This window comes from Plectrocnemia conspersa, unplaced genomic scaffold (assembly GCF_051122295.1).
Source record: "Plectrocnemia conspersa isolate PC_06_02 unplaced genomic scaffold, ASM5112229v1 ptg000001l, whole genome shotgun sequence".
In the NCBI taxonomy this organism is placed as follows: domain Eukaryota; kingdom Metazoa; phylum Arthropoda; class Insecta; order Trichoptera; family Polycentropodidae; genus Plectrocnemia; species Plectrocnemia conspersa.
Window position 1 is genome coordinate 10,825,470 of NW_028277165.1, and position 25,374 is coordinate 10,850,843.

Genomic DNA, 25,374 nt, shown 5'->3' on the forward strand with positions numbered 1-25,374 from the left:
GAATACTTTAATTTAAAAATATAGGAAGCTCCATAAATAGCCTAAAATAAACTATGTCACATCCCGTTTTCGTTTTTATGAATAATTTTCAGCTTATTGACAAAAATAAATGTGAAATTTATAATTTTCTTCTCTGCGTTCGAAGAAAATTAACATACACACTCAGTCCCCTTTTTTCAATAATTCTCAGCAAAGATTTATACAACCTAAGAAATAATAATTAAAAATCTTTCATTGTATAAAACACGTTTTCTTTATTGAACATCAATTACTTATTAAAAAATCATTAATATATGATTTTATTTCTTTTTATAATACAAAATTTCTAATTTATATATACATTTAATCATTGATATTCATAAATATGAGTAAAATACAATCTTAATTATGTCCAGCTCAACAAAATATCAAATATAAATAAGTTTTTTAATCATAAAAAATATGCAAATAAAATTATCCTATATATGCACACATACTGTATTTTATATAACGTCTATGATAATCAAAAATAATAATATATTATATTCTAAGTCGGTTTAATAATATCACACGCTTCATCGAAAGTGGCATCTCTTGCATCAACACCTAATGAACGCAAATAGTGATAGAATCGGTTGTTTCGCTTTAAGTTCGTATCGGAGCGATATTTTTCTAAACGGCAGATATTCCTGAGTGTCGAAACATAGTCGAGTGCAGAACTAGTACGATCTAATTTTCCCAATAGTGACACAGCTTCTGAAAGATCACTATAGATTTGATGCTGCTTTGTAATCCACCTAAATTCAGTCATCAATATTATTTACGGTTGAAAATTAAAAAGAAATTATATAATTCAATATTTTATACCTTTTATTGGAATGTAAAATCGAATGTACGTCGCAAGTTCTATGATCATTAGTTCTTTTAATAATTATATAACTCATATCCATGAAGCTCCGGCACCATCTGGATGATAAACATTCGTAATACTTGTATTCGTGATCGTTTTCATTGACCGATAATGAGTCTGAAGGCTTCGAACTCCATGAATAAATTTTATTTTTGTTATAATGTTGATTGTGACTCTGCATCATATCAATCATTGATAATCCATCTAACATTTCAGATAAAGAATCTATTTTTTCCGGATTGCTCGAATCAGAACTATTTATCGTACATAAGAGATGTTCGTGAAACTTGTTTATGTTTAACGATACGCTACTTTTGGAAAATTGTTCTAAACTATCGAATAGCTCAGATTTGATGTACGAAAATCTCGTTTCGCCACTTTCATTCCACGACGTGTTTGAATCGTCATTGTGGGAAATTTCTTCAATAGTCGAGTCTGCTTCATTTTTTAAGTCTTTCCTATCAGTCCAATTGCTATTTTTATAATTAGAAGTACAGAATTGCACCTGTAGAATAGACTTTCTCATATCGCAACCGTTCGAATCAATTATGTGCGAAGACATTTGCGGGACGAACAGTCCGCTCTCTAAAAAAATCATAATGTCTAACCACGGTGCTATGAATTTTCCCGATAAACGAGAAAATTTTAAAACGTTATTGTCTCCGACGATCCTTTTTATGGAATTACACTTGATATTGGACACAACTACAATTATAGGCCTTTTTGTCGTTTGCACGATCTGAACGAGAGCCGATTCGAAGCCGTCGTCTTCTTCGAAAACAATATCAGCGTCTTCGATTAGCATCAGAGACATTTTGTTATCGTTATTTTGAGATGCATCTTCACTATATTTTTTCATAAGCTTCTTATGTTTAGAACCGTTCAAACGAACAACGGGTAGATCTTCCGAATTGTTTTTAGTCAAAACTTTGTGCGATTGCGTGGCTTCTTGAAGCACAGTCAGAATTCTTTTACCGGTTCTCTTCGAGCTAGCGTTCACTTCTAATACGTTCAAATCGAGTTCGTTTGCGATTGAATATACGGTACTAGTTTTTCCACTGCCGACTGGACCGACCACAATCTTTACATTATTTGGTAATCTAATAGCATCGTTACTATCTGAATCGGATGTAAAAAAATCATCAGAGCTCGAATTGCGACGCTTTTTAGTATCGAGCTTAACAAAAGCTTGTTTTGTACATTCTTTCCAAGACGACAACCAACTTTTAAGAGCATTGATGCTTTTGAGATTTCCAACGATGTCGTCGGAACGCATCGGTTTATACTTTTCAGTCCAAAGGACGCCTTCGTCTTGGTTATTTATATGTTTTTGGGAATTCACACATTTGTCTCTCATCGATCTAAAATATTTATAAACAGGAAAGTTCGGATAAGTTTTCTTCATACACCGCAAGCCCTCTTTAGTATTTTTATAGTTAAAGGAATCGAATATTTGATATATTGTTTTGTCACTTTGTACATCGTTCGAATTTTTAGCATCATTTCTCAAGAAATATTCGTATTTAATTTCATCTTCTAATTCTAATACATCACTAATTAAATTATTGGAATTTGAAAAAAGTGGCAAATTCCAAGCGTTATCATCAGTTGTCGGAATTTGTTGAACGTGTGATATTTCTGGAAACCAAACTATAGTCGAAATAGAGTTTTGAATCAATTCTATCGGCTTCTCTATCATCTTTGGTGATTCGCTATACAAAAATTTTTGCCTCGCTTCAATAACCGTGGGACATATCGAAGGTTTTGACGCTGGCTTTAAAAATAACGAAGCAATTTTCATTTTTTTCTCCGGAGGCTCTGTAACAGCAATTTTCGGTGATCTTACACATTTCATGTCATTAGACGATTTGATATTCACAATTTTAATCGGAGATACAGTCTTAATAAATGGATTAGACATATTTTCTTTATTAACATCGACGGATGTTTTACTCAAAGATTTTTTACTAAATTTCTTTTTGGTAGTCGCAACTTTATCTTCCACAATAACGTCTGAATCTGAATTCGAATCGGACTCGACATATACTACTTCCTTTCTTATCCTCTTTGAAATGTGGACGTTGATCCCTTTATCGACATCGTCGTCGTTCGTAACTCTCTTCAATTTATCTTTTTTATTTTTGATAACTTTTATTTTATTTTTTTTAACGACTGTTTGCTTTAAACTAGTCTCGACGATCGGAATTATATCAAGCTTTTTAAAATAACGCAACATATTTTTTTCTTTCAACGATGGAGAAAGCTTAGAAAGAAAATCATCATCCTCGTCGTATTTCTTCTTAGTCAACATTCTGTGGAACTTTTTCGAACCATCTTTTACTTCACTAACCAATTCACTAGTACCATTATTAAGATTCGCTTTATCAACGGCACAAATCGATATTTTATCAGTAACGATACAACTATCTGATGTTAAAACTTCTTCACTACCCTTAGCGTTATGAAGCAACATTTTAGTAAGCCGTTTCTTTCGCTTTTTAAGTTGATTATTTATACTTTCTGAATGAGCAACATCCAATTCTTTATTCTTAGCTCCTCCTTTTTTCTCAGCCCATTTTTCGAGGAATAATTTTCTTTGACTTTTCAATCTTTTTTGTTGAAATGCATCTGTATTATCGTCAGACGAAACGATCTCTTTGCCAGTTGCATTATCGCCGATTACTTTCTTTCTCGAATCCATAAGTAACTGAAAAGCGTCCAACTTCGGGAGATCCTTTTTTCCTATCCGCTTCTTACCGACAATTTTTCTCTTCGCTTTTCTTGAACCGCTATCCAGCTTATCTTCTCGATTCGTCTTCGCACGTTTGGCTTCCATGTCTTGACGCTTGCCAGTAGGCGTTTCTTCTTTAATAGCATCATTTTTTTTACTCTTCAGTTTTGGACCCATATGTTACATATACTATTTTTAGCAATAATCACTAAGAATTCATCACTAGTACTTATATGGTACCTTAATATGTAATAAAACTGTTCAACAAGTCAACTAAATAATTCACCCGTCAGATCGACATGACAGTTCAATAAGCGGGAAATGTATTAACATACCTTTTTTTATTTTTACAGTAACAATGTTAATTTTGACCATATACCAATTAAAATATTTACAATATTTTCTTAAATTATCATTCAACAATATTTAACCCGTTATCTGATTTTTAAATAGTTTAAAACTTTGCTTTATTTAAAATAGTTAATAATATTTTTAATTCAGGATTACTTAAATATGAAAAATTAAATTTTAATGTGTACACAAATATTACACACCTATCAACAATAATAACTTTTTAAAAAAGTATTTATATATAAGTTAGAAATAATCAAAAATATAGATAAATTTAATATTTAAAAAAAATATAATTAAACGGTCGATTCCCTATTAACCCTATGGCAATTATAATAATAAGAAAAGGAATACGAGCAAGGAAATATTGCACGGCAGCGTGAATTTTCATAATAATATTCATTAACCCTTAGACCACCGACCGGTAAATTCTTAATTACTCGCTGTACGCCATGCGTTTTTAGCGATATAATTTTTTGGCTACTTACTCTGTTTAACACATCATTACAGCCAAAATACTCAATTTTTATATCTTAAAATTATATATGTATGATTAACATGATTTAAACATTCTAATTATATCAATAAACAAACATTTTTAGTCGTATTGTTGGAAATATGAAGTGAATAAAACTAAATCAATTGGTCGGTCCGCGTGTTGGCTCGCGTGTACACACCTACACACACATGCACGCGCGCGGCACTATACAAGCGAACGACAAGCAGGGTCATGCTCACACTGAGACAATTTTAATATATAAATCTGCAACGTATTTTTTCTTCGTCTGACCTACATCCTGTTATAAAAATTTACAAATCGACAAGATTTCTTTGATGCATACAAAATCACATATATCGTACACAAAAATAACCCTAATAACCAAACCGTTTGTTTTTGATCAATGGTGCTTGCAATTGGTTCTTGTTGAAGGTTGTCATATTTCTTTATATATGAAAAATAATAAATAATAAAACTTGATAGCAAGATACGATGTTACATTTAACTATATATAATTATATGTATAATTTATAATATATACATATTCTTCTTCTTCTTCCACGGCGCTACAACCGGTGATCGGTTTTGGCCTTTCCACTTAATTTCTTGTAGGGCTTCTAGATATATCTTGAGATTTAGTATTTCTTGCGCTATTGTTTGCATTTTTCCTGGTTGTAATATTGCACATTCCAGCTTCCAAAATTGAAGTCCTATCGTTTATCTAGATTTCGATCGTCTAGGTCATTATGAATCGGGGCGGATTTATTTTTTCTTTGTGATTTTTTCATAACTATTTAGATTTATCCACGTTGGTTGGTTTGCTCCATGATAGAAACCCTCCTCCTTTATCCGGGCTTGGGACTGGCAAGAGTGCAACATATCTACACTCCAGGCGAAATATGTAATATATTACACACACACACACACATATATATACAATAAATAATAAACTTTTCGACCATCGTGACGCATTGGGGTAACCTGTTAGGTCACGATGTTATTAATTTAATGTAAATAAATAAACATATTACAAATAAATTATAAAATAATAGAACAAGTAAAATAAAATGATTCTACGACAAAGAATCGTTTTTGTTATTATTATTTAATATTTACTAAGAGTTAATATTGATATTTTATTAATTATATCTTATTTATATTTATTAATAAGTATTTAATAGTAATTAATATTATTATTATTATTTAATTATTACAAACAATAAAAACCAATCACAAAAACAGTTGACAATATTAAAACAGTCGAAATAACGTATAAATATATTCACAAGTATATACAAATCACAATTATCATTGAAATATTGATGACATAATTTAATTTCGATTCATAAATTAAAGTATAAAAAAACGAATTTCCGCGATGCGTTTGTGCTAACCCTAAAAATGGTCTAAAGAAGCACGACCGAAATCGCGCGCGAAATACAAACGACTAAAATTAAGGCGTGACTTTATAATTATATATATATCACTGTTTCATCGCAAATTCTATAAATAAAATCACTGAAATCGTTTACTAGGAACTCAAACTGATTTTTAAAACATATATTGCCAACTTTTACCTTTCCGTTTCTTTAAAAAACGAAGGTTTCGCCTATGGTCAGCTCCGATCGTCGTTACAAAACGCTCGGCACACGCTGAATTCAATAAAACTTACATAGAATCACACGTATTTTGGATTTAGATCTCAGAACTAACCAGTTCACGTATCCCAATGCACAACACTTTAAGCAATTAATAAATAAATAAAAAAATAATCAAATGTACGATAAAAAATGTATGTAAAACTGATGCGCTTCAGCGAAATAACTGCTTTTATGTGAATCCCAACATTGTTTTTCTTTAGAAAATGGCACTTAGGCTTTTAGACAATAAGTTTAAATGGTAATTATATTGCTCTTTTGACACAATTAAATGCTTTGAAAACAAGCTTCGAAGCCAGTGGCATAGCTAGGATATGTGGTGTCCGAGGCGATCCTTAAAATTGCCGCCGCCCCCCTCCCCTATACATTTTTTGCATGGTCATAAAATCAGCATTTCTTAAAATAATGAATTAAAATAGTAAGTTAAAAATAAAATATTAGCAATTTATGGGTAAAATATTTCAACGTTGTGTTACTTGGTAAAAAACAATTAATAATCTTTGCAATTTTAACGACGGGATGCTGACGAGTGGCAATTAGACACAGTGATATGAAGTTTACATGTTTATAAATATACGGGACGCAAACGAGCAAAATATTTGAATTATCCGGCTCTGGATGTTGTCACATTACATATTACATACACGTGTAACAGATTAATCAAATTATCATTATGTACAATTATAAATATATAAATACAGAATAATTAAATGAATAATGCGTCAGTCGCTATAATTACAGGATCATACAGTCGTATTATTCACGGAGCACCCTTACTCATATTGCTGTTTCAAAAAGTGGCCAGATTTTGAAAATATCAAAGAAAGACAAGAAAAATGTTATCTCAGAAATTTTTGTTTACTTAAAGATGCTGCGGGAGCTAAAAAATAAGTAATTTCGGACATTTTTTTTCGAGAAAAACAAGAGGAGTAACTTTTTATGTTTACGCTACAGTGTAATATAATTTCTAATTTAATGTGCATTTTTTTATCAACAATTAATCGAGTGCCGTTGCTGGGATTAGAGCCCGCAACTTCAGTGTTACTTGTCTGAGACATTACGGACTGCACTATTCCGTTCTTAACCCTTTCCGGCATAGTGGTTGCACGGTGAGACCACCTCTTTGGGATTTATTTCCGCGACTTGTATTCATATCTCCGGATGAAGCCACCAATGTGGACTTGGCCTATTACCTCCTCTAACCAAATTTTAGAGCGACATCATCGATGGTCATTCTCGCTCGGGAGTGACACATCATTTCTTATTTTGACTTTCTTGCTGGGACATATTTCTAAAGTGCATATTTCGAGTTATTTTTTTTCGTTTATATCTTTTTACCATATCAACATAGGTAAGTTAGTTTTTAAATATACATTATATGAAATGTATAGATTTGGAATATATAATAATTTGAAAAGATTTTTGTATATTTCATACATTTATTTACTCTTATGCTTACATAAATTTTTTTTTTTTAATATTAAAAAAATTTTTTCAAATATTTTTTTATTCAATTTAAACATATATAAGGCAATTTTTTAAATATATTCTGCTAAAAAAACCCAAAAATTCTAGCTGCATCTGTTCGTGTGCCGCAAAGGGTTAATGCTCGAATATTTGTCGTATATGGGCCAGCGTTGGTTAGCGTTCTGTCAACTTGACGTTGAATGATAATGGCGTTTATCAAAACCGGTAATTAATTTTTGTAATAGCAATTAACTCTTGGTTGGTGTTACTTGAAATTTGGCTGATATTTTAAAAACATATAACTGAACTATCGATTTGGAATGATAAGCTTCAGGATACGCAAACTTACAACAACAATTTGACAAAGATGAAGGCTAAGAAGATATTTTTATTATGGGAAAATATAAGATCACACACATAAAGCCACTCTCGTCTCATATTGAGAAAGAAAAGCAAATCAACATTTATAATTTTTACCAAGCCTTAGATAGATCGATAGCAGGACTAAAATTGACATCAGATTCCATGAAAATATTTTATTTAGAAAGAAACCTATGATATTTTAATCATTAATTTTTTACTTGATAATTGCAGAAGCTGACATGGAGAATGACAAAGAAACATCCGCTTCCATTGTCACGATTCAGTGTAAAGTCGAAGTAATGATACGTCGCGTTTGTTGACTTAACTAACGCATGTGAACTCAAATAATGTTTTTCTTTTCAAGATCACCGATGTAAAAGTTGAATATGATAGCAGCGATGAATATGATACACACAAAGACAACATAGACGACATGTTCGAATATGGTTGTATATATTTAATAATAGAGCATACTATTACATTTCAATATAGTCCAATTAATAATTATTATATGATTTCAGAAATGCACGATGTTAAAGACATACTTAAGACGAATATTAGTAATGTGGATGTTTTATCTCAAGAAACATACAACGATACTAAAGTGATAGTAGAATAGATTTTGGATACTATATATTTCGGTTTTGTCACTTTATCTAACAACAAAAATTTAACTTTCAGAAATCAGAAAGAGAAAAATGTACCAAAGTTCAAAGTGGAAAAGTAAAAAATCTTACACAGCTTATAGCAACACATTGCGACTTTCGTGAATTTGAATGCGAGAAATGCGGAAAAGCATTTAAAAGTCTAGGCCGTTTTTTACGACATATGAAAATACATAATGATGTTCGTTATTTTGAGTGTGACAAATGTGGAAAAGCATTTGATAATAAAAAATATCTCACGCGACATATGGTGACTCATTTGGATGTTTGCGAGTTTCAATGTAAGATCTGTGGAAAAGCATTTAAATATAAAAAGAGCCTTTCGAGGCATATGAAAACTCATAGCGATGTTCCTGACTTTAAATGTGAGAAATGTGAAAAAGTATTTAACACCAATTACTGTCTTTCAAGGCATATGCAAACACATAGCGATGTTCACAACTTTGAATGTAAAAAATGCGGAGAAGCGTTCAAATATAAAATCTTTCTCTCACAACACATGCAATCTCATAGCGACGTTCGAGTCTTTGAATGTAAAAAATGTGGGAAACCGTTCAAAAAAAAAACTTCTTTTACAAAACATATGAAAATTCATAGAGATGATCATGAGTTTGAATGTGAAAAATGTGGGAAAGTATTCATTACTAAATGCAGACTTTCTAAACATATTAAAACTCATAGCGGTATTCGTGACTTTAAATGTGAAAAATGCGGAAAGGCCTTCAATTGTCGAGCCCATCTTTCGCGACATATGACAAGTCATAGTGATATTCGTGATTTTGAATGTCACAAATGTGGAAAAGCATTCAAAACTATGATCTCACTTTCACTTCACATGACAAGTCATAGTGATGTTCGTGACTTTGAATGTGACAAATGTGGAAAAATATTCAAATGTCAAACCCGCCTTACAGCACATATGAATACTCATAACGATCTTTGTGACTTTAAATGTGAAAAATGTGGAAAAGCATTTAAATATAAAATATTTCTCACAACCCATATGCACATTCATAGTGATGTTCGTGACTTTAAATGTGAGATTTGTGGAAAAGCATTCAAGTATAAAAGCAGCCTTCCAGTGCATATGCGAACTCATTGTGATGTTGGCGAGTTTGAATGTGAGAAATGTGGAAAAGCTTTCAAAAGTCAAGACCTACTTTTCCGACATATGAGGACTCATAGTAATATTCGTAACTTTAAATGTGACAAATGTGGAAAAGCATTTAAAAGTCGAGCCCACCTTTTACGACATATGACAATTCATAGTGACGTTTGTGAGTTTGAATGTCACAAATGTGGAAAAGCGTTCAAACTTAAATCTGCATTTTCACTACATATGACAAGTCATAGTAATGTTCGTAACTTTGAATGTGACGAATGTGGAAAAGCATTCAAAAATAAAATCTCACTCTCAAGGCATATTATAACTCATAGCGATATTCGAGACTTTGATTGTAAAATATGTGGAAAAGCATTTAGTATCAAAAAAAATCTCACAAGACATATGGTAACTCACATAGATGTTCGTGAATTTGAATGTGATAATTGTGGAAAGGCATTCAAAAGTCAAGACCGCCTTTTTCGACATAAGAAAACTCACAGTAATGTTCATAACTGAGTGGATAAATGTTGAAAAACATTCAATAATAAAATAAATGTTCCACGACATAGTGATGTTTGTAACTCTTAATGTGAAAAATCATTCAAACATGTATATAATGCATAAAAAAATATAATGATGGTAAAATTATGGTCATGACGAAAACACAAGTTTCTATCCAAATGTTGCGAAGGCTTTTAAATGCTAAATGGCTAATGCAAACACAATTTATTATGCGAAGAACATGTATTATAGTTTATGACAATATTAATAAATTTTAAGTATTTATAAAAAACTATAGTTTATTATTTTCTTTAAAAGGTCACCTAAAATTGCAACCCAAATTAGAAATGTTTTTTGTATGCTAATGCACACAATATGCATCTTAAATAGGATATTGATAATATCATATTACTGTTTGAATACTTTTAGTTTGCAGTTCACTTTCCCATTCAATTATTACTAACTACAAATCAAAGCATCCAACTCGAATTAATACCACTAAATGCGTAACCTTTGCACTGCAACGCTGGTTAGCGATGTATTTCAATATCAGCGATTCAATTCTAATATATCTTTGGAAGAACAATGTGTCTGCAACATTGTGGGCCAATCGACTTTAGCAAGGATGGACTAGAGTTGTTGAGAAAAGATGAATAGCCACAGGGAAATCGTATTATAAATTACAAAATATATACTATATATAGTATATATATATATATATATATATATACTCAGTTCTAGATAGTAGTTTTATGCTATTATTACGTGAGCTAAAAATAATCTTTTTTTATATATTGAATACAAAATGAGAAAAGAGAAATAAAAATACTATTGTTTTAAAGAACAAAATATAATTATATATAATCATATAGGGAAACGTCCGATGAAAAAGTAGACAATTTAGAGGATTTTTTAAAATAAAATAATAGGCATATAGACACATGGATTCCCTATTTTTACAAATAAGGACACTGAATTCATATGAAATAACTTTAACCATGTACAGAGATTAGATAGAAAAAAACATATTTAGGATATTAGGGAGGAAGGGAATAAAAATACATATCCCCGCTTATACAGAATTGCTATGGTGGTTTTAGAAGCTCCAGCAACATAAGTTTATATTATATATTTCTAGTACCTATAATTTAATTTTAATTATTATTATTTATGTGTGCTATGTTTAACTATCGAGAGACCGAAATCTTTTTAATCGAGCCTAGAACGAGAGCAGCTTCTCAAACGTTCACAATAAAACACAATATGGGGGCCAATATAGAGTTGTTATGGTCAAAACTGGTCGGCGCTGGAGTAGCATTGGCTTGACGGTTTTCTCCCTCTCTCCACTGGCAACCTTCCTGGCGTGCGGACGCATCTTCTCTCGTCCGCCCTTTTTACAATGTAAACAACTGTAACCGTCAATAAATATACTACTGCAGTGGCTCAATCTGTGTCTCATTGCCACCCGTCACCATCACGGTCCCTAAACACAATATACTTTTTTACATATTATCTCAAAAAATAATATTAAAAAAAAATAAATGATAAAAAAATGTATAAAAATTAAATCTAAATTACTTAAAATAAAACATACATGCATTTTATACACAGTTCTGTGCCAAACAAACCACGATATATGCGTAATTACGAGTACTGCTGGCAAAAGACGATGTAGGAAGATCTTCGGGGGCAAAATTATCCAAATGATAGGAGGCGTATGAAATACTTTCGACGGCACTGATCGTTGATTCGCTACTCATAATATTTATGGATCCATATCTTATTGGCATTGAAAGCTGTAATATCAATGAGCTCCATAAATATTCTCAATTGGTATTATTTATTTTTTTTTCAGAGTAGTGTCGTGTATTGTAAATTGAGATTTTGTTGAATCGGCCGTTCACTAGAAATTGGCCGCCAGTGTGCTTGGCACGTATGCGTTTCCCGCCAGAACCAACCCTGCCAACTTTTGAAGGTTAAGCTTTGCACACATCTTTGCTAATGTCTAAATCTGAAATTGGGTCACGGAAGATTTCTTCCCTTATAGACACGGAATATATTAATAATTTTGTAAAAAATAAACATCTTGGCGGAAACCACAAGAATCAGATAGATTTCTTATATTAAAAATGTTTATAGGTATTTAAGTTTTAAAGTATAATCTGTTTAGTTGTTAAAACTGACTTTTTCTCTATAATGCTAGAGGATATAAAGAGTTGAAATTATGTATTTATTTAGCAAAAAATATAAAATAGTTTTTACACAAAAATGTAGTTAATTTGTGCGGCCTCTTATGTGAGAATTTTTTTAAATTATGACTATTCTAATTTTTGTTTTTATACGACGCCGACGTTTTAGAGAATGGCAACTCTGTGGAAAACTACCAACTGTGCAAAGATAAAAAATACGGCTGTCAAGTATTCATAAGGTTATTCCTCAGTGCTATGGAACTAAAATATACTTTTATGTATATTTATATAACACTATAATAGTAAGAACAAAACTCTTTATAAATATAATTTAAATTTAATAACATATTATTATTAATTTTAGGTTAGATTTAAAAACGTAACAAATGGATTTAGCTAAAGCAAGTAATCAAAACAATAATAAATATACATCCATAATTGGCTCGTACGATGTAGATTTAATAAATCAACTTGCAAAAAAGTCGATTGTCTTTAAACGTTCGTCGATGCCAGGTGATATTAAATTACATGAACAATTAATTGAAGACAAAATACCCCAGTCCGTGTCAAATGCTGAAGCTCCAAACAAATCGAATAAAAGTACAAAAAAACAACTAAATGCTGATGTAGACAATAACTCAGTAAAGGAATTATTTGAAAATTCTGATGTAATAACATTAAACCAGTTAATAAAAAATTACGTCTCCCAAAACACACCAATTAATAAAGATTTACAGCAACCAAGTATAAGATCAATGAATAATATAGAAACTAAAAAAGAGTCTAATACAGATTTAGACAATAACTCAGAGAAGGAATTAAGTACAAATTCTGGTGTAATGACTGCGATCGATACACCGATTTTAATCGATTCAAAACAAAATAATGAAAAATCGATGATTAATATAGACTCTCACATTAATGAAGAAGTGCCGAAATCGTCATGTACAATATTAGACCTTCATAAAGAGTTGATTTTTATGGCATCGCCAAAAGTTACAATTTTCAACGAACCAGAAAAAAACAAAATAACTATGGAGTTTTGCACAAAAGTTGATATAGGCAATAAAATGATAATAATATCTCTAATGGATTCTGACGAAGTAATAGCAACTAATAAAGATTTACTTCGATCAAATACAAAATTAATGAATAACAAAGAATCTAACAAACTCAAAGACGATACAGAATCATCAAATTTAAAGTTAGATTCTAATATAGATGGCATTTCTGAGTCTGTGTTAAACATTGAAGAGTTTAGCAAACCGAAAAAAAGGAAACATAAGAAAAAAATCCCATCTAATACAGACATAGACAATAATTCAGAAAGAGAATCTACTATAAATTCAACTGTAGTCACAGCAGGTATTTCACCGATTTTACAAGTTTCACAACAAAAAGATGAGAAAATTATAATTAATATAAATTCTTATATTAATGAAGAAGTGCTGAAATCATCAAATACAATATTAGATCTTCATAAAGATGATATTTTAAAGCCATCGCCAAAAATTGAAATTTTCAATGAACTGGAAGAAAATCCTATATTGAAGAACAACACAAAATGTAAACCTAGCATGTATATTGACCTTGCACCGATTAATAATGATCTACGCCAATCAAATATAAAATTAATGAGTAAGATAGAATCTTACGAAAACAGAGACGGTACAGAATCGACAAATTCAATGTTAGATTCTAATATAGATGGCATTTCTAAGTTTGTGTTAAACATTGAAGAGTCTAACAAACCGAAAAAAAAGAAAAAGAAAACAAAGAAAAAGAAAAATTATAATACAGATGTAGAGAATAATTCAGAAAAAGAGTTAACTACAGATTCTGGTATAGTAACAGCGAGGAACTCACCGATTTTAAACAATTTAAAACAGAAAGAAAGGAAGTCACTAAGTAGTATAAATTCCTACATAAATAAAGAAATGTCAAAGTCATTGAATTCAACGTTAAAACTTCACACAGGTGGGATTTCAAACCCCTTACCAAATAAAGAAAATAAAAGTGATCCTTTAACTTCGAATGCACTAATAATAAATTCAATGAATGAGTATTTTGAATCACTGCTAATGATGGAAATTTCTAAAGCTGAAAATGATTTTTTTAAAAACGAAGAGAAGGATACAAGTTTTATTCTAATACCCGGAATGAATAGGTTTTCAGAGACACTTTCTAAAATTGATTTTTCGGATAAACCGATAAAAAGCACAAATGAACCTGAAGAATATAAACACGTTTCACCAGTACCATCAAAAGACGCTTTACTAAATGAATTCACACATTTAGACTTTGATTATAACGAATCAGAAGAAACAAGCGCAAACAATTATTCGGAAAATGATTCAGATTGTGATTTTAGTTTAGCGTTGGGTTTATTCGACGATCTTAAAGGCAAACCTGAGGTTGTAAATATTGAAACTAAGTTGGTCAATTCGATTGATCCAGTTTTGCAACGTAGAAAATTTAAAAAAAATAATAAAAAAATTAAAGGTACCAATAATAATATTGAAAATTTTGACGAATGGTTATATGAAAAGTATAATATGAGCACTAGTGAGTATATATCAATAATGGACAATAGCAGGAGTGCCACACAGAAATTGTTTGATGCTCTAACGATACATGACCGTTTCTAAGATGATAAATCTAGAGCGCGTCATTTCTTAAATGTTCTCATAATTTTGTATGATCGGAACATTTAAGAACTAATTTTTTTTCGCTGTTAATTGGGATACCATAAACACACAGTGGTTTTTAGATAATATAATTAATAATCTTATATATAATTAGATTTAACTTTCTGAATGTAAAATTTAATGCACTCTAGAGTAATATGTTTGTAATAATTTACCTTATGTTTATTTTAAATCATTGGCATTTTTTATTCGTTTGCTTTACTTAATTTTCTGTTAAAATTAATGTAAAATCAAGTTTTGTATATTTATAATCAGAACCGAGTGTCATTTAAAGTACACTAAATTTTAAATTTGGTGTACTTTAAACTATTTTACTACCATAATTTTAGATGTTTGAATAAACTGCCCTCCGGGTTTAAAATCTATTTTAATTATATTCATATATCTGTAATTGCTAGTCTTATTTTAACGATCAATATTATTTTTCCACGATTAAAGAATTACCGAACAAAAATTAGCTTTAAAATAGAATATGAATAAAATATAACATATTTTTTTATTGATTCTTTATTTATAATCTATTTTTAAATTGACGATAAGTACTTTTTTAAAAACTGAAGATGGCGTGTATAGATGCCTCTTTTTACAATGTTTCAATTTAAGATTTTAAATGAAAAGAATCATTACTAATTTAATATATTACCTTTCTATTTTTATATACTTCCTAACATTTTTTTATTATATTAAAAATATTGTAATATATAAAATCAATAATTACAATTAGATGTGGATATATTAGATAATATAAAATATATATGTTTGTGTATATATAAATTAAATTAACAATAGTAAGAAAACTTGAAATGTGTGGAAAATGGTAATTTTCTATGAACTTTTATATATTTTTTTAATCTTTTTTAAATTTATTTTACCAAAACATTTTGTAAAATGTTATTATGAATAAATAAATATATTTTTTATATATGTAAGTATATTGTTTTTATTTTTCAGGAGCCTTATAAATAAAAATAATATGACTTTTTAATTAATTCGCTTAAACAATTTATCAGAGAATTTTAATGCAAAAATATAAATAGCAATAATTTATCTATTTATATTTTAATTATTATATATTTTTTCCTGTTCATTGGCATTGAGTTGTTAAAAATGTTTTATTATCAGTTATGCTATAATTATTTTATTCAAGTTACAATTTTGTTGATGTTTTACTATTTTAATACTTAATATGCGACAAAATTAAAATATTATCAATGATATCTTTACTACAAATATATTTGATTAAAAAAATTCTACGCACGTTACAGATTTTTACAAACGAATCACAAAAATATAGCGAAATCTCATACATATGTGTATCCCGTGCCGATCCTTTCCCCGGGGGTACCCGTTTTGAGAAGAAGTTGTAGTTTAGAACGGATCTTTATATATACATGGATTCTACTGTAACTGGTGAACACAAAGAAATAAAAATAATATAAATTCGTTATAAATTAAAGGTGATAGAAATATTTTAGCGAAACGTTGTAAAGTTTTGTATATGCGTGGGAAAACGCCAGCTTTTATTTAATAGCGCTTCCGCGTGATAATTTAATAACTTTGAGGGAAGCAGATTCATCTGGAGTTTCGCTGGCAGCACTCTCGCACAGTGGCAGTGTAGAACAGGATTATTTTTGGCATTGCTATAGAACGAGTTCTTTCGCCGGTCAGCCCAGTAAAATATATATGTATATAAAATAATTTAAAACTTTTGTGTCAGAAAGTTAAAATAACGATAATAATAAATAATGTATTGATAAATCTGGTATAAGTTTATTTTCTTATTAATAAAAGCTTTTCTTTTAGATATTGTTGGAAAACACATTTTTAAAAGCAAAATTAACAATATTTAAAAATGAGAGATTTTTTGGAAAATAACAGAACAAAACATTATCTATGTAGCACTGTTCATGATAAGGGATGATCCAACTTCAGTTTCAAAACTTTTTCAAGGAAAAAACACAAATTTAAGGATATCTTCAGATTTTTTTTTTGATCGAACATTTGCTGTATTTTATTAATTATGAAAAATAACATAAATTAAATGGCCGCCTCCCGACTTTTTGCAACAGCTCATTTCTTCGATGACTTATTCGTACATTTCGGGCGGAATCTTGACGGATGTTAGTTTTTAGGTGCTCTAACGTTACGGGTCCGTTGGCATAGACACGATCTTAGTGTAACCCCACAAAAAATCTAACTAAAAATCTTGGCGGCCAGTTGACGACACCAAAACATGAAATAATGCGACCTGAAAACTTTTCATCATTTCTGTCTGCCCTGGAACAACCTGTCTTCCATACGTATATCATACGCCCATAGCGCTAACCATTGACTGTTACAGTCCTACCTTCATCGTTTTTAAAACAGTAAGGCCCAATGACGTCGCCTGAATTTTATACGGCTGTAGGTGAAAGTTCAGATGCAAAATGCGCCAAAGAAAAGCCCGAAATCTTCAAACGCCGATGAATCGACAAATCCGGCTACAAAAAGTGAAAAATTAATGCTTTATTCATGATTCTCTTTTTATTATGTTAAATATTCGCAATACACATTCATCTTAACAAAATTATCTGTGTATTCATCTGCATATAATTTACATATCTTTGAAAAACTATGACCTGTGTTATTTTTATTAATCAGCTTTTATAATGCTTTCTATAAGAGCCATTACTTTTAAATAGTTTTCTTTCGGCTTAACATTTTTAAATTCTTTCCATGCTTCCACACTTTGACTTGAAAAATATTGAATACGGTTATTGCTTTTGTCGAGAGAAAATAAAACAATTTGCCGCATTTTAATTATATAATCTTTGAAATATAACTTCTCCGTTGAGATGGGTAAGTTGGATGGCGGGATGCCGGTGAGTGCTAAAACAAAAGTCAACACAAAAATTTGTGATCATATTTAGACGCTGAGGTGTGCTAAGTTGGATAACAGGATGCTGGGAGAGCTAAAAAAGGTAATCTCAGAAATGTTGTGTAACCGAGACAACCCTGACCAAACGTATGGTAAACCTAGTTATTACTATTTTAAGCGTGTAAATGACATTTCAACTCAATGACAGCTGAAAAAAATTTGGCCTTAACAATACATTATTTCATTCATAATTAAAAATAGTATAAATATTTATAAGCAAATAAATATTTAGTGATAATTTTATATTATGTTTATATGGCGCGGTTATATCAACCGTTAAAAACAATTAAACGTTCGATATTACCCCGTTATTAAACAATAGTTTCTATTTATAATCTCTATTTTTTTAATTGAATAATGATGGCATTTTAAACAATAATAACTACTAAAGTATATTTCATTAGAAAATTATAAATAACCCGACGCTTCGACATCTGTTACCAAAAACTACGATTACACAAAATATTACTAACAAATACAAGTCACGCACTAGATTTCAGTAAAAATTTGAATATTCATATTTTTGCGGGTTTTGAAAGTTATCATTATTTTACTTACCAGGAAAGGACGAAAGAATGATCGATCGTATACTACAAATAATAACGAGCATCAGACAAGGAAAACATATTTATTTAAAAAATAATAACACTTTTAAATAACAAAATAACAATTCTAAATAATCCATATAATATATACGAAAAATACTTTATTATCACGAGGCAAAAATGTATCACCCTACACCGCCACCACTTTTAAATAGTTAAGAATTTTAAAAGCGATTTAAATAACATATTTTATTCACTCAAATGTTTACAATAAGTAATACATCACAAATCAGAAATAATCAGTTAATGCACAGTTTAATTGCAGACATCCATCGTTCTATATTTATAAAAATACCTGTCCCCAAGTCGTATCTGTACATATCTAATTTATTTATAATATACCGACAACTTTTAAATCACATAAATAAGTATTCCTTTCGAATGCCTTATTACGGCAGTTATAATTATTAGAATATTTAAAAAATAATATACAATATAATATATATGATATTTACAAATTTATACCTCTCATCAATAAATTGATTATCACAATAAATGACAATATTGAAATAGACTTTTAAGATTAACCTAATAAATTACAAGTCTCCATATGATACAACCCATACAAACGATAAAATGAGACTAAGATCCGGTCTCGAAAGACACGCTGTAATAAAAACGATAACAAATACCAAAGTTCTCGTTGTTAACGATATTTATAATAAAAATTCATTTATTGCACTAAAACATCCATCACTACTAAATCTAACGCAGATAATAAATAAAAAGAAAACGCTTCGCATATATGTAAAAACGTTGCAAAATAATAAACCAAAATATTGAAGAAATTTTCAATAGCTCAATTTGAAATGTTTTATCATATTCTATTTTGCGCAGTTTACTCCGAAAATAAAAGTATATGAACGAAACCCTGAAAAAATAATTTCATCATAGCGTCGTACCGAAACAGTATGCTATTATTAATATTTTAGCATAATAATGTTGTCTGAGAATCTAATTAGCTCGTGGGTATTTAAAATGTTTATAATAATACGACACTATTAAACTTTAATAAATAATTATTGAAATATACAATTCTCTCATACGTTCATAATTATATAAACCCTCAAAGCCGCACAATTTTTAATACCTTTTGTGTTTTAGATATCATAAAAATCGTGTAAATAAATCAACATATACAAAAATATTTTAAAAATAATATTCGTCAACGGCTTGAATAATATCAAGCGTCTTTGGCCAATAAAATGAACTTTTAATACACTGTACGACTGTAGACAAAAAATGAACATCTTTCCCCCTTTTTAATGCAACCCGAAAATAGTTTAAATATCCAGTTCATGTAATTTATCAATAAATATCTTTTCTTATTTAGGATATTCGCAGTACTGAGTTCGTAATAAATTGTTCAACTTTGACGTTTCACTATATACCCAAAAGTCACACTTATAGTATCAGCAAATAAATTTGTATTTTAATTTCATTTCAGGGCTCCAAAATGCGCACAAAATAAAATTAAAAGTGTTCACTGCTATAATTAATAAAACGGGATGAATTAATGTTTAATTTGTTACATAAAACCTCAAATACTCGGACGGTCTCTCGATCGTCATGATTTAACACGTTTACTAACGAGCGAACATTCACTCTGCACCATTAGCAAAACTTAATTAAATAAAAGTAAAATGATTTTTTTACCCCGGTTATTATAATAGCACGCATTCGACTGGAAGACGCGAGGTCGAGCGCATTTAGTGTCAAATTTCAACACGGAAGAGACGGAGGGAGGTGCATTAATGTTTTTCGTAAGCTAACTTCGGCCACACTGTGGCCCGTCGCCGTACTCGCTCGTTGAAACCGCAACAGTCAACATATTAATAACACTATTGACAGTTCAGCTCGCTTACGCTCGACTCGTTAACAATTTTCTGAAGATAATGCAGGAATTCTCGATCTGGTAGTTTACTAGTTAATTCGACTGATATATACGTACATTTTTGCTTCCACTGTGTTTTTCGCACTTTTTTGTTATTGTAATTATATAAATATATATATATATATATATATACTCTCGCTTAGCCTTGCTGCAGCGAAACGGCCGTGGACGCTTGAGGTTTATGTCTTCTGTGATCGTAGTTGACTAGTTGCTGACCGACCAAGTATTTGTCGTTTTTGATGTGCTCGTACAGCTTTTTGAACTGTTTTATTTGAAAACCGACAACGAACACGATGATCATGGACAACAGAAGAAACGGATACACTCGTCTCATCACCAAGTTGAGCACTACGGGACTGGAGATCACCAGCGGGCAGATTCCGTAGGCTACGATGTACGGGACGGCCAGAGCCAGACCGAAGTACGCGATGACGGGGGCGGCCAAGTCGAAAATTATAAACCTGAAAAAAAAGAGAAAAGGTTTAAATACGGAACTGCGGAACGGTATCGCAAGAGATAGAGCGCCGACTTTAGGTCCATGTCTCTGATTCCGTCGCGGTACGCCTTTTCGATGGCGTGCCGCATGGCGCATTCGGGCATCATCATGGTGACGGCGCACGCGATCTTCGTATAGAGCACTCCCAACGCCCAGTCTTGCCAGACGAAAAGAACGGGAGTCTGATGGAGAGGCACTCGCAGCGGGACGACCAGGACCAGCTCGAGGAGCAGGCCGAAGAGCAGCGGTATCGCACCGAGGAGGGCGGCGCACGCGACGGCCGACTTCGCGCCGAGCCTGCTCCACAACCGAAGGCGGCGGACGAGAGCGGCTCTGCCTTGAGGCTCCCACGCCGCTATCAACGACAAGGCTCTGGCCGACACCCAACACGCGTACGTTCCGCAGGCTGCCGTATAAAGCTCGTGAACGCCCTCCGAGAACTTGGGAAGCCACAGTTCCATCGCCCTCCGACCGATCCAAACGGGAACCACCTGAATGACGAAAATCACCTTTACACTGCGATGACGAAATAAATAGCGTTTTAACCCTTTCACGGCTGCTGGTATTTTTGAACGTTATTTCGCACTTTGCTAATATGCGGTATGCGGTGGAGAACCTATTTTTGCCATAAGTTATTTAAATAATAACAAAGGTGCATACTGGTGTCAAAGGGTTCATACGGATACCGTCTGCAGTGCAAGGGTTAAAATTAATTTATGTCTGACCAAGGCTATGGCGCTGGCGATGACCAACGAAAAGCAGACGGCCACCAGCAGAGCAGCGAGTCTGGCGCCGAACGCGGAAGGACGATCGTACGGCTGCCAGCCGATCGGGCCCTCCATCTGCAACAACGCTTGATGAGCGGCCGCCAGACCGGCGCGAGGAGCGGCGGCGGCCGCTCGCGCCGCCGCCGGAGGCGTCTCGACGTCGACGTCGACGTCTCCGTCTCCGAGTAGATATGATCGCAGGCCGAACACTCCTGCGACTACATGGCACCATCTTCGCACGAGCGCCTTGAGCCACGTACGCGTGTGAGATTGTTCCAAAAGCGCCGGCAAGATGACCTACGCCGGCAAGATGACAAACGACGTATTGATAAGATAAAGATAAATCGTAAGATTTAGTAGATGTATTATGAGTGAACTTCACCTGCAGCAGCAGCAGCTCGAGACTGAGCTCGCTGACGGGCGCGTCGGCGTGCGACGCTACGACGTAAGGTAGGAAGCCGGGGAACGCCCAGCGCAGGATGCGCGCCGGCACCCACAGCATCAGAAGGACGGCGGTGCCGAAGATGACCGCCGACAAGACGAGGCTGTGAAGGTGGCGCAGAATGGGCACGTGGATCATTTCCTGTATGGGGCTGAAATCGGGGTCGTTGAGGTTCTTGAGGAACCAGAGCACGCCCGGACGGAGCACTTCGCGCAGCAGCAGCACGAACGAGGCGAAGTAGTAGACGTATACCATGCCGACGAGCCAGTGGATGAACATGGAGGTCCAGGGCGCGGCGGCGAGGCCGGCCTCGCGGTCGGCCAGGGTGGCGTCGAAGAGCGCCAGCGAGCAGACGTCGAGCCACCAGCCGCACACGAGCGGCAGCACGCCGATCTCTACGACGGAAAGCAGCGAAACCTTGACGACGATGTAGCAGAGGCCGAGCGCGCGCCTGGGTCGCCGGAGGCCGAGCAGACCGGCGAGCGCGTGCAGGGCGGCCAGCGCGACGCCGATCAGCTCGTAGCCGGCGAGCGTGGTGAGCAGGCCGCGGAAGTGCGAGGCGCGCACCCGCTCGCCCAGCCCGAGCGCGTTCACGCCCCACGCGCCCATGTGGTACGGGCAGAAGGCGAAACCCAGCACGAAGAGCGTGTTGAGCGACACCACCCAGAACACGTGCTCCAGGAAGAGCATGGAGCCGTCGAGGCCGAGCAGCCGCTCCCAGGTGAGCTCCTCGCCGGCGCGATCCCACTCCATGGGGTTCCAGTTGGCCTCCTCGCCGCCGAGCGCCTCCTCAGGATCGTCGGGGTCGGGAGCATGGGCGGGGGCGGGCGCGGGGTCTGGGGCAGGGGCGGGTGCGGGGGCGGGTGCGTTGGCAGGTGCGGGTGCGGCGTCGGCTCTCTCGGCGGGCTCTTCCGGCGGCCGCGCGGGCGCCGCCGCTGCCGCCGCCGCCGCCGCCGCTGCGCCGTTCTCGCGCTCCAGCCACTCGGGCCCGCCGCCCGCCATGATTTGCTCGCGCAGCCACACCAACCCGATGAAGGCGAAGAGCGTGCACGTAACGACGAAGCAGCCGGTGAAGGCGTCGCGCGCCAGGTTCTTGGCCGAGACGAGGTCGAGCAGAACGGCGGCGAAAGAGTCGAGCGCGTCGGAGAAGAGCGCGCGGTAGATGCGGCAGGCGGCGAGGGGCACGGCGCCTAGCCAGGCGAGCGCCACCAGCGTGTAGTGGCACCAGTCGCGCGCCGCCGCCGCCACGGACGCCACCAGGCCCTGGGCGACGTCCCGCAGCGGCAGGCGGCGCGGCATGTCCGCCGAGTAAACGGGCGCAAACGAGAACCGGTGGCCGCACAGCTCGCAGAACTCCTTGCGCGAGTACCGCATCCACTGCACCAGGCACTCCTGGTGGATGAACTTGATGGAACCGGCGCAGATGCACGGGTGAAACAGGGGCCGCTCGCCGGTCGCCTCGCACCGGCACACGCGGCAGATGTCGCCGGGGGGCGAAGCGCCCTCGCCCCCGACGTCGGCGCCCTCCATCGAAACCCTCCGCGAGCAGCTCCTCCGCGAGGCCCTAACGCCGCTCGAATCGCTCAGCTGCGAACGAGCACTGGCGAAAAGGACCAAATCTACAAAAAGTACAATGTCAAGTTTTAATAACAATGAAAAATGTACAATATGTCAGTCGAAGCTATTCCTAAAATAAAAAGTAGTATAAACGAAAGAAGTGATAATCAATACATTCTCAGTGTACTACAGTCGGAATTCAGAGAGCAGTGACATATGCTTGATTATTGGCCAACGATACGAACAAAATCATTGTGAGCAAGAGAGCTAATAATAATAATGTTGAAGAAATTAGATATTATTTGATACTTATTTAAAATCGAGAAAGCAAAAACTTGAAATAAATTTTGCTTATTTCAAAGAGCAAATAATATCTCACAGAGTCCAAATTATGACCATCGCTGTTAATAACATATTTAATAATATAAAAAAATGTAAAATACGTCTGTTTGCGGACAACACTATAATTTGTTGCAAAGGTGATATATTGCCTTTTATAAGTTATTTACAAGAAGTTGCAAATAACTTTAATATTTAATTAAGAAAAATTTAGACATAGGTTGTTAACAAATAATGTACTTGACTAAAAATAAATGTATGTTTATTAATTAATATTAAATATTTATGAATAATTGTAAATAATTTTTTTCAAGGAATATTGTAATTACATATTAAAAACAAGTAGAAAAATATGTATATTATCTAGGATGAAAAATATGTTTAATATAAATACAAAATAATATACAATATTATTATATTGCACCACTTCAATTGTTGTGCAACAATATTATATATTAAGCATATAAATTATATAAAATGATATTGCAAAAATTACAAAATAAGGGTAATAAGAGTATTTTTAAATAAAAATGATTAAAAAATAATATGCTACTAGAGTATTTCAATACGTATTTAATAAGAAATAAAAATGTACATAGATTTAATACTAGAAATAGAGACAATTTAAGGATTGTCAGGTATAAAAAAACGAGTACGGCTATAGGAATAATGTATAAAGGTGTGAATTTGTATATTATTCCTAGGGCAGTCCGCAAAAATAAAAATGTAGCGAGTTTCCTCAGTGAAATAAAGAAACACCTTTTTTCTTATGTTTTATATGTATGTTTTGATTAAATTTGCTTAATATATTAGCTATATTAGCTAAAAAAATTACTGAGATACGAGAACTGAGCCGTTGCTACGGTGCGAAAAGCCGCTTGACGCGGGCCCGTTCACATATAATTACATTCTTTAATTGCAGTAATCCTAGATACTTTTAAATGTTTTCATTGCAAATAATAATAAAATAAAAAGCAAAATTAAAAAAAAAATTGTGATTTCATCACGTTTTATTGCTTCGTATAAATATATCATAGTATTTTGTTGGTCTGTTTTGTTGTATTCAGAATGAAAAAATATTCTTGGCGTGTTTTGTTACTGTTTGTTTAATTGTTGCTTTTTATAATTTATTTTAAATGTGGTTTTTTAACTACGTACATAAACAATACATATTAACTATGAAAAAAAATATAGTGTGTCGGAAAAGCGTTTCTCGTTATTAAGCCTAAAA

The 25,374-nt window shown here is 33.9% G+C and overlaps 3 protein-coding genes and 1 long non-coding RNA gene across 7 annotated transcripts; 2 read left to right on the forward strand and 2 right to left on the reverse strand.

The window, feature by feature from the left end:
• Positions 1 to 252: 252 nt before the first annotated feature.
• On the reverse strand, positions 253 to 3,968 carry elg1 (enhanced level of genomic instability 1). Its single transcript, XM_088192419.1, has 2 exons — positions 847 to 3,968; positions 253 to 776 (listed from the first exon to the last, which is right to left on the reverse strand). Exons 1-2 carry the CDS (start codon positions 3,795 to 3,797, stop codon positions 527 to 529), a joined length of 3,201 nt encoding a protein of 1,066 aa, XP_088048545.1. The 5' UTR covers positions 3,798 to 3,968; the 3' UTR covers positions 253 to 526.
• A 3,779-nt stretch (positions 3,969 to 7,747) lies between these two features.
• On the forward strand, positions 7,748 to 10,521 carry LOC148238822 (uncharacterized). Of its 4 annotated transcripts, none has more exons than XM_088192518.1 (5): positions 7,748 to 7,820; positions 8,190 to 8,254; positions 8,323 to 8,404; positions 8,480 to 8,562; positions 8,640 to 10,521. In XM_088192518.1, the coding sequence occupies exons 1-5, from the start codon at positions 7,796 to 7,798 to the stop codon at positions 10,242 to 10,244; spliced, it is 1,860 nt and encodes a 619-aa protein (XP_088048644.1). In that variant the 5' UTR covers positions 7,748 to 7,795; the 3' UTR covers positions 10,245 to 10,521. The 4 variants fall into 4 exon arrangements, with proteins under 4 accessions (XP_088048644.1, XP_088048650.1, XP_088048628.1 ...); XM_088192524.1 differs by having other exon boundaries at positions 8,190 to 8,243; XM_088192502.1 differs by having other exon boundaries at positions 8,323 to 8,562.
• Positions 10,522 to 12,618: 2,097 nt separating this feature from the next.
• Positions 12,619 to 14,314, forward strand: LOC148238823 (uncharacterized). Its single transcript, XR_015810756.1, has 2 exons — positions 12,619 to 12,720; positions 12,783 to 14,314. It is a non-coding gene; the product is annotated as an uncharacterized LOC148238823 (long non-coding RNA).
• A 5,335-nt stretch (positions 14,315 to 19,649) lies between these two features.
• On the reverse strand, positions 19,650 to 24,072 carry LOC148238824 (E3 ubiquitin-protein ligase MARCHF6). The gene is made up of 5 exons (XM_088192432.1): positions 23,979 to 24,072; positions 22,188 to 23,866; positions 21,764 to 22,102; positions 21,072 to 21,529; positions 19,650 to 21,003 (listed from the first exon to the last, which is right to left on the reverse strand). The coding sequence occupies exons 2-5, from the start codon at positions 23,775 to 23,777 to the stop codon at positions 20,682 to 20,684; spliced, it is 2,709 nt and encodes a 902-aa protein (XP_088048558.1). The 5' UTR covers positions 23,778 to 23,866; positions 23,979 to 24,072; the 3' UTR covers positions 19,650 to 20,681.
• Between the last annotated feature and the right edge of the window lie 1,302 nt (positions 24,073 to 25,374).